General features: G+C 51.8%; 2 protein-coding genes across 3 annotated transcripts in view; one reads left to right on the top strand and one right to left on the bottom strand.

Moving 5' to 3' along the window:
* Nucleotides 1-2,752, top strand: part of VPS4A (vacuolar protein sorting 4 homolog A) — a 176,001-nt gene extending 173,249 nt beyond the window's left edge. The window contains exons 15-17 of one of the 2 annotated variants that reach the window (XM_021718565.1): nucleotides 1,064-1,204; nucleotides 1,908-2,037; nucleotides 2,556-2,752. In XM_021718565.1, the coding sequence (XP_021574240.1) occupies nucleotides 1,064-1,204; nucleotides 1,908-2,009 (243 nt within the window). In that variant the 3' untranslated portion in view covers nucleotides 2,010-2,037; nucleotides 2,556-2,752. Of the gene's footprint in view, nucleotides 1-1,063; nucleotides 1,205-1,907 lie in introns of both variants that reach the window. The other variant, XM_008070036.1, reaches the window with a different exon arrangement.
* Nucleotides 2,753-8,002: 5,250 nt separating this feature from the next.
* Nucleotides 8,003-9,640, bottom strand: PDF (peptide deformylase (mitochondrial); the record flags this gene model as incomplete). Its single annotated transcript, XM_008070047.1, has 2 exons — nucleotides 8,003-8,451; nucleotides 9,211-9,640. Coding segments are annotated over 2 exons (588 nt in total), but the record flags the coding sequence as incomplete, so codon positions are not given.

Here is a 9,640-nt window from a genome sequence, read left to right as displayed (position 1 = left end):
AGCCCAGCAGGTCGAGGCTGCGGTGGCCAGGAGTGGCCACTGCACTCTAGTCTGGGCGACTGAGTGAGACTCCAACTCAAAAAAAAAAGAGGGGGGACATCAGTTTTGCCAGTTCACTGGTCCTGCTCCCTGGCTGCTCAGGTCTAGAGAACCAAGGGCAAGTGCCAAAATGGGCCCGTTGGCCCCAGGGTAGAGCTGCATCTGCTCTTTCCTTTCCTGCAGTTCTTGCTCGAGTGTGACCATCTCAGAGTATGTGAAACCAAAGGACAGGAGCACTGTCTTGACACCTCTGCAGCCTCCTCCATCAGCACTGTGCTCTTGTGAAGGGTAGACACCAAATAAATTGGACCTAGAATCACCAGGAGGACCCATCCATTCATCCAGCAGATCTTTGTTGAGTGTTTGCTGTGGGTCCTACCATGTGCCTGGCATTATCCTAGGGAGATGTTAGTAACCACAACAGACAAAAATTCTTGCTTTCAGGCACCTCCTTTCTAGTAGGGGAGACAGATGATAAGCAGTAAATACTAGTTTCTTCGAGGGTAGTACAAGGGGAAGGTGGAGCAGGGTAAGGGAGAGGAGGCTCAGGTTTGGAGGGGGTGGGCAGGATGCACTGTTAAAGGACAGACCACACCGGGGTGACAGTTGAGTCCGGAGCTGAAGGGTATGAGAGAATGGGCTTTGGGGATGCTGGGGGGAATGTTTTGCCCAGGCCAGCAGACTTCAGCTGGAAAAACATTTTTGAAATCACTGTTTGTGGTGAGATTTGATTACATTAATGAAGATGTCAAGGCATTTGGGGCTACCAATTGACAGCCTGGAGGACAGTGGCTGGAATAGCATGCTAATAGCAAGCTTCTGTAGTCAGACTTCGAGCCACTTCGTTCCAAGTTTTGAAAAAGCCTGAGAGTTTTGGAGGATCCCTTCCTCTCAGAAACTGACGGCACAGAAACCTAACCATTACCTCCTCTCTAGGGTGTCCTTAGAAATCTGAGGTGTCCTGCCCCTTCTCCAACACTCGGGAGCAGCCACTCCAGCCAGTTGAAATCCTGTTTGGTTTCAGGTCTGTGGCCCTTCCCGTACCAACCCTAGCATTATGATAGATGACCTCCTGACCCCATGCTCACCAGGGGATCCAGGGGCTATGGAGATGACTTGGATGGATGTCCCTGGTGACAAACTCTTAGAGCCTGTGGTTTGCATGGTAAGTGACCAGCTGGGAGGGAAGACTGCAGAGCCCGGAAAATTGAGGACTTGTGTCCAAGGATAAAAATAAGGTCCTCTTCTTCTGTATCCTGGGCTGTCGAGAATGGGCTTTGCAGCCCTGAGCAGCTGGGGCTCCTGCCATTAGACTCAGTGGATGCGGACGGAGGCAGCAGTATTCGCACTTTACATTCTTCAGCAAGAAAGGTCCAGTCCAGATGATGTGACTGTGTCATTCCATGGGTTTGGCTTATTTGATGCACAGAAGGAACCAGAAAATGTCTGTCAGCATGGTTTGATTTGGTATAGCTGCAAAACAGCCCTTCACCCCAACAATCTGGACCTCTGGCCATCAGTCTTGCCAGTTGTATTGCCTGTGCCATCCTGGCAGGTGTCTGCCCTTGAGGCTGCTGTGGTGGGCATGCAGCTCAGAAAGCTACTCATCGGAATTATGAGCTGAGGGAGCTTAGATTCTGCCAGACCGAAAGCAGGCTCACCTGGAAGTGGGATGAGCTGCCTCGGGGGGAGAGGGGATCCCTGCCATAGGGGATTCGAGTGAGGCAATTCAGGGAGTTTAGCGTAGGGAGCTCTGCATTTGGAGTGACCTTGAAGGCAGCCCTTCACGCCCTGGGCCGCACGGGTGTGTGGTGAGAGGCTGAGGACCTGGAGCCTGGTCCCTCAGCTGTGTGCACTTGTCTTTGCAGTCGGACATGCTCCGGTCTTTGGCTACCACCCGGCCCACAGTGAATGCAGATGACCTCCTGAAAGTGAAGAAATTCTCAGAGGACTTTGGACAGGAGAGTTAAAAGCTGCTTCACCTGGGCAACGGTGAAGGTGGGAGATTGATGGGGGCAGAACCATGGCACTTCCCACGTCAGCGGCCAGACAGGGCTCCAGGGCTTGTTGTCCCCTCTGCCGCCGGCCGCCAGCCAGGGAGCAAGAAGGAAGGGCCTCCGTGGCCACAGATGCCCTGCCGCCCACTGGGCACACAGTGGATCCTGGCTCTTCCGACTGCCTCCCCTTCTCATCCTGGATGCTCACCAACTCCTTTTCCTGCCCCTCTTTTTAAAAAAATCTTATTTTGTTCCCTTAAATTAATGCTGCTTGGATTTTCATCTTGTTTATAAAGAAAGATAAAATCACCTGAAAGCGTCAAGGAGTGGGAGCACCAATGCTGTGGGGGATGCAGACCTCCAGACAGCCGGCTGGGCCCCACTGCCCTGTTCCTTTTACACCCAAGTTTGGCCCCTTGAGAACAAGACTGGCTGATGCCCCTGCATCCCCAGCCCAAGCTCTGCCTCAAAGACCCAGAGTAAGATAAGCCATTCTCCCCCTCCTGTGTTTGCATCCAGGGCCCTGTGTCTTCCCTGCAGGAGGAGGAGATGGTTTCTGTGAGCACAAAGCTGTTTCAATCAGAATGAGGAGAAGGCACATAGGTGGGCGTCACCGCTGCCTTTTCTTCCTCTGAGTGTGAGAACACTGAACCCAGCCACTGCCCCTGGGTCCCTGTCCTGGAAATGGTCTAATAAATCCTTTTCCCTTCTTGAGCCACCTGAGTGATCTCATCTCTGACTCTTGTCTGGGCTCTTTGATGGCTGCTCTTAATTCCAACAAAAAGACCCTTGGGTTTTCTCTCTCTGCTCTCTCCTCCTCCATTTTTTTCAGCAGAGCAGGAAAGATGAATGCTCGCCACCTGCTGTGGTTCTCAGGCCTGTTCTCCAGCCACATCTGCAAGAGCCCCTCCCCTAAGGCTGCAGAAGTTTGGCTAGGACTGCTTAGGGGACCTGGACAGTTCTTCCCGTTGTCCTACCTACAGATCACAGACTGCAAATTGGGAGGCCTGCGGGTGAAACCTGGCCTGCAGCTGTATTTGGTTTGGTCTGTGACCAACATTTAAAAAGCAAGAGTAGGGCAACCTCTTTCAGGTCCCCTCCCACTGTGGGAGCTTTTCTGTCTTCTTAATAAATCCTACTTTCAAAAATAAAAAATAAAAAGCAAGAGTTGGCATAAAAATTCAGATTCCTGGCTTCTGGAAGATGAAGTTAGGTAATGCTGGGCCTGCATCCCTGAGGCAGCCCGGACTGCTCTGTACAGAAGGGGCCACCCAACTCCACTCGTGTTGCCTGCCCAGGCAGCCCCTATGGTCAGTTGACTCTGTGAGCCACCAAAGCTCCATAGCTGGTAGCCTTGGAAACGCACCTGGCAGGGAGCAGAGTAAGCGGCGGCTGTCCCACGTTACCATGTGTATATGACTATGCCAAAGTCAAGCCATGTTCACACAGAACTGCCTAGGCTAGTAAATGAAGCTTGTGGCCTTTGAAGGGGGTTGTTCTGGCCTGGCTTCTCCAAAACCCAGTAGGAGTCCTCTAGCTTTAAAACCTGAGTGGAAGATGGGCTTGATGGCTCATGCCTGTAACCCCAGCACTTCGGGAGGCGGAGGAAGAGGATTATCTGAGCCTAGGCATTCGAAACCAACCTGGGCAACTTAGCCAGACCTAGTCTCTACAATAAATCAAAAATTAGCTAGGCACGGTGACACTTTCCTGTACTTCCAGCTACTTGGAAGGCTGAGGCAGAAGGATCACCTGGGCCCAGCAGATCGAGGCTGTGTTAGCTGTGGGCACGCCACTGCACTCCAGCCTGAGTGACAGAGGGAGACTTCAACAACTCAAAAAAAAAAAAAGCCAAGTGTGGTGGCTCACGTCTGTAATCACAGCACTTTGGGAGACAGAGGCAAGAGGATTGCCTGAGCCCAGGGGTTCGAGACTAGCCTGGGCAACTTGGTGAGATATCTTCTCTACAATAAATCAAAAAATTAGCTGGTGGTACATGTCTGTAGTTCCAGCTACTTGAAAGGCTGAGGTGGATCACCCGAGCCCAGCAGGCTGAGTCTGCAGTGGCCATGAGCATGCCACTGCGCTTCAGCCTGGGTGACAGAGACTCCGACTCCAAAAAAAAAAAAAAAGGGTGAAGAGAGACCTTCTTGTGCAAGTGACCTTTCAGCTGAGATCTCAAGAGATGAGTAAATTAAGTGAAGACGAGAAAGTAGAGCCAAAGGACCAGAGATCACAATGCACTTTAAGAATGTGAGGAATGAGCCGGGCTCGGAGGCTCAGCCTGTAATCCCAGCAATTTGGGAGGCTGAGGTGAGCGGATTGCCTGAGCCCGCGGGTTCGTGACCTGCCTGGGCAACTTGGCGAGACCTATCTCTACAACAAATCAAAAATTAGCCGGGCATGGTAGCGCACGCCTGTAGTTCCAGCTACTCGGAAGGCTGAGGCGGAAGGATCGCGGGAGCCCAGCAGGTTGAGGCTGCAGTGGCTGGGAGCGGCCACTGCATTCCAGTCCGGGTGACAGAGTGAGACTCCCAACTCAGATAAAAAAAAAGATTGTGAGGAATGACTAGGTGCAGTGGCTCAGCCTGTAATCCCAGCACTTTGGGAGGCCAAGGCAAGAGGACTGCCTGAGCCTGGGGGGTTCGAGACCAGCCCGAGCAACTTGGTGAGACCTCATCTCTACATTAAATCACACACACACACAAAGCCACCAGAACTGATTATGTAGCCAACTCTTAGATCATGCTGACCTTGCACTGAGATGCTTCTTTGCTGTGGTCAGAAGCCTCTGCTGGAATGAGCTATTGTGGTCTCGTAGCACGAAAGCCTGGCTTCAGTGCTGCTTTCCAGTGCTGGTTAGGGCCCCTACCATGTTACCTGGAGTATCAGTGGTTCTGTTTTGGTTTTTTTTTTGAGTTGGAGTGTCACTCTGATCCTTCCACCTCAGCCTTCCAAGTTGCTGGAACTACAGACATGAGCTACCACACCCAGCTAATTTTTTTGATGTATTGTAGAGATGTCTCGCCAAATTGCCCAGGCTGGTCTTGAACACCTGGGCTCGGGCAATCCTCTTGCCTCTGTCTCCCAAAGTTTCGAAAACTGTACTTTGAGCTGGGTGCGGTGGCTCATGCCTGAAATCCCAGCACTTTTGGGAGGCCAAGGTGGGTGGACTGCCTGAACCCAGGAGTTAGAGACCTAGGCAATGTAGCCAAACCTCATCTCCACAAAAAAAGCAGAAAGTTAGCTGGGCATGGTGACACACGCCTATAGCCCTAGCTACTTGGGATGCTGCTATGGAAGGATCACCTGAGCCCAGGTCAAGGTTACAGTGACCTGTGATCATCGTGATTGTGCCATTGCCCTCCAGCCTGGGCAACAGAGACCTTGCCTCAAAAATAAATAAATAACATTGTACGTCGAGTTACCTTTACTTGAATCAGAAGGTCCTTGTTCCTTATTTGTCCTTGCTTCCTCATTCCTGTTTAAACACCTTGAAAAGTCAAAGGGGCCAAGAGAAATATCGGGGATGCTATGGTTCATTACCATAGCTCGAACAGCATGCAGACACCCTGCCTTTCCATTTGTCTCTCTCCATGATCAATGACAGGAACCATTACTGATGCTGAACTAATCTTGGCCTGGTGCAGTGGGCTCAGACTTGGGCTGCCAGCACATGACCAGACACTATGTTATACATGCCAAGGAGTCTCCTTCCTGAAATACTCTGAAATTTACTTCTTGGCCGGGCACGGTGGCTCAAGCCTGTAATCCCAACACTTTGGGAGGCAGAGGCAAGAGGACTGCCTGAGCCCAGAGGTTTGAGGCCAACCTGGGCAACTTGGCGAGACTTCGTCTCGAAAATAAAAAAAAAAAAAAAATTAAGCCGGGCTCGGTGGCTCAGCCTGTAATCCCAGCACTTTGGGAGGCTGAGGTGAGTGGATTGCCTGAGTCCGTGGGTTCGTGACCCGCCTGGGCGACGTGGCAAGACCTCATCTCTACAATAAATCAAAAATTAGCTGGGTGTGGTAGCACGCGCCTGTAGTTCCAGCTACTTGGAAGGCTGAGGTGGAAGGATCGCCGGAGCCCAGCAGGTCGAGGCTGCGGTGACCGGGAGCGGCCACCGCACTCCAGACTGGGTGACAGAGTGAGACTCCAATTCAAAAAAAAAAAAATTAGCTAGGTGTGGTAGTGTGAGCCTGTATTTCCGGCTGCTGAAGGCTGAGGTGGAAGAATCGCCAAGGTTGACACTGGGGTGGCCATGAGCATGCCACTGCACTCTAGTCTGGGCGACAGAGTGAGACTCTGTCTCAAAAAAAAAAAAAAAATTCACTTCTCTACCTGGAGATTCTGTTCCAAACCTTCTGTCTACATTGGCTTTCACTGTGTAAGTTGATTTCTAAAACGCATTAGCTCGAGATGCTGATTTGTGTGTGTCTGTGGTTTCTGTGAGTGATACCAACCTGAGGGGGAAGAGATTTTCTTTACTAGAAATGCAAGGATGTGTTGCTACTGATCACATCACAAAGGCCTTAACCACAGAAGACCATTAGGAAGTCTCAGGTGTTGCAATGCGACCCTGCAGAGGCTTCTGAGTTTTGTCCAAGTGAAAGGAGGCTCAAATTCTACAAACTTCCCCAAAAGTCAAGTCTCTAACCTCGGGGCAGTGCTTGATCATGATTCCTTTACAAAGTCTAACTGTACTTAGAGCCAATTACTTCATGGGCCCCCCAAGAGAAAGTCATTGGGGAGGATGGGTCTTTTCTGGGTTCATTTAATTAACTGCCATTTATAACATTTATCTCTAAGCAACTTACTGGACTTCCCACTAGGTATTTTGGTTTTGAGGACTGTTTGGCAAGATTACTTACCTACTTCACAAAACTCAACATAAAAATAAGGTAAGAGTTTATCTAAAACTGGATTTTTCTCATCTCTTGACAAAGCTCTTAAAGCTAAACATTGGTCAGTGTGATGCTATCTTTGCAAAATAAGTGTGGTGACCACAAAGTCCGTTCTATTGTTTCCATCCCCCTCCCTCAGCCCTGCTCCATGTCCTCCACCCAAAGACTAAGCCAATACCAGTAATCTTCCCCAAGTTTGCTCAAGGTGGAAGGTGGAAGGCAAAAGGCAGAGGCCTAAACTATAACTGAATCTGTTAAAATGTGTGGGTACTGTCAGGCACAGTGGCTCACGCCTGTAATCCCAGTATCTTGGGAAGCAGAGCTGAGAGAACTGCATGAGTCCAGGGGTTCGGGACCAGCCTGGGTAACTTGGCGAGACCTCAACTCAAAATAAATAAAATGTGTGGGTACTTTTTACATTAATGCTGTCATTAAACACTTCATTGAGCTAGGACCATCTGTCCTGTTTTACTTCCACAAGCAAACTGGCATCCAGGGCAAACCAAAAAAACATACACACAAGTCTTCTGTAAAAATAAAAACTCAGAAAAGATGGTCACTCACAGCCTTACCTGCATTTTTTTTTTTTGAGTTGCAGTCTCACTCCGTCACCCAGGTTGAAGTGCAGTGGCACACTCACAGCTACCCCAGCATCCACCTGCTGGGCTCCAGCAATCCTTTTGCCTCAGCCTTCCAGGTCGCCAGAACTACAGGCACGCGCTACAACGCCTGGCTAATTTTTTTTTTTTTTTAATTTATTGTAGAGACATGGTCTTGCCAAGTCACCTGGGCTGGTCTCGAACCCGCAGGCTCAGGCAATCCATTAGCCCTGGCCTCCCAAAGTGCTGGGATTACAGGCTGAGCCACCGAGCCCCAGCCTTTACCTACATTTTTATTTTATTTTGTTTTTTGAGTTGGAGTCTCACTCTGTCACCCAGACTGGAGTGCAGTGGCCGCTCCCGGCTACCTGCATTTTTAAACACAACTTTCACGATATGTGGAGACTACATTGCTCTCAAATCTTGACTTTCGGAAATTATACAGGTCTTATGAACTCACTGCTACTGAGAATGAATTTACTTGCCTCACTTATGGCCATACAAAATCGTCAGGAAATGTCCACTCCCTCAGGGGAGTTATTTTTCTCAAGTTATTGGCAATATCTTGTCCACAGCTGATTTCGGGACAGACATTTATAACATCACCTTTCAGCTCAGTGTGGCATGCTTCGAAAGTCCAGCTTCCTGTTAGATCCAAGCCACAACCAAGTTGATACCAAGAAAGACTGGCTCAGCTCAAAGCCGAAGTGTTTGCATCTCGTTCTTCAGAATCCTCAGTCCCAGTAGGAAGGCTCTAGTCATTCACCTCTGCCCAGTGGACGTTTGTGAATGTCTTGCTGTCCATTTTGTCAATGAATAGGCAGCCCTGCAAGTGGTCCATCTCGTGCTGGATGATGCGGGCTGCCCACCCGCTGGCCTGCCACACCACTTGCTCTCCACTTGGGTTCAGCCCTGCAGAATAAGTTACAGCCTGGGTGAGTAGGGACAGCTGAAATGCATCATCCTCCACCTTCTTACCCTATGCCCTGTCCCCTGTCCCCTGCCCTAGCTGTTCCCATTTACAAGAGGCAATGGCAGAAAGTGAACGTGGATAGCAGCCCCTCTTGTTCCTGGAAGAAATGCCTCAACTCGGTCCATGACCAAGTATTCAAGCCGGTTCCCCAACTCCAAGGATCAAGTTATTGGACTCACTATGGAGCTGAGAGATAAGAACTCATTTTCCTGTGGCGCTTCCTCTCTGAACAGTCCTCCCACTTGTGAGGCATTGCTGCTGGCATTCCAACCCTGACACAGGAATCTGCTTGGGACACCACTGTCTTTCTCACCCTACTGACCAACTGGCTTGCTCTGCAGGAACGACCATTCCAACCCCAGAGAGAACCACAGAGAACATCCTGCGATACCAGGACGGGGAAAGGCTTAGCCCCCTGAGCTGGGCCCCACTTCTCCAACCCCACCGTGGCAGAGCTGCCTGGAGCCGGTGTGTTTGAGACAAAACGAGCGAGGGAGCAGAAAGGTAACAGCGAAATTAGGGGACCCTTTCGGCACGTACTCCCTTCCCCCCGGCTTGGTGTCCGTCTGAGCGGGCTCTGCTCTCACAAGAGCCTCTGTCGGTCCTGACTCCCGTCCACTCCCGGGCCCCGATCGACCGCTGCCCTGTCCGTCCTCTCACTGGCGTTTCTTGGCGCCGCAGACGCCCGCCGCTCACACCTGAAATCTGCACGGCCTGGAAGCGGGGCACGCAGGCCAGGAAGCCGGCGACGCTCTCGCAGCCCTCAGGGAAGACGACCAAGCGGCTGTCCAACACGCGAAGGCTGGGGTTCACGAACACGCGCAGGGGGAAGGGCTCCATCTGGCGGAGCGCGCGCAGGCGCGGCGCGCAGGCGCGGCAGAGCGCCTCGGGCAGCTCCAGGGCCAGCACCTGCAGCGGCACCCCGAGCTGCGGCGCGCTCAGGCCCACGCAGCGCCGGCGCCGCATCACCTGCACCAGCCGCCGCACCAGCCGCCGCAGCTCCGGGCCCGCCAGCTGCGTCCGCTCCACAGGGGCCGCCACCGCGCGCAGCACCGGGTCCCCGACCTGGCACACGCGCGGGTACGGCGGCTCCGGCGCTCCCCGCACCAGACGCCTCACGTAGCGCCA

Source organism: Carlito syrichta, unplaced genomic scaffold, assembly GCF_000164805.1.
Source record: "Carlito syrichta isolate Samal-C Ts95f unplaced genomic scaffold, Tarsius_syrichta-2.0.1 Scaffold312739, whole genome shotgun sequence".
NCBI lineage: Eukaryota > Metazoa > Chordata > Mammalia > Primates > Tarsiidae > Carlito > Carlito syrichta.
The sequence above is the reverse complement of the archived record's forward strand: the minus strand, read 5'-3'. Positions and strand labels throughout refer to the sequence as shown.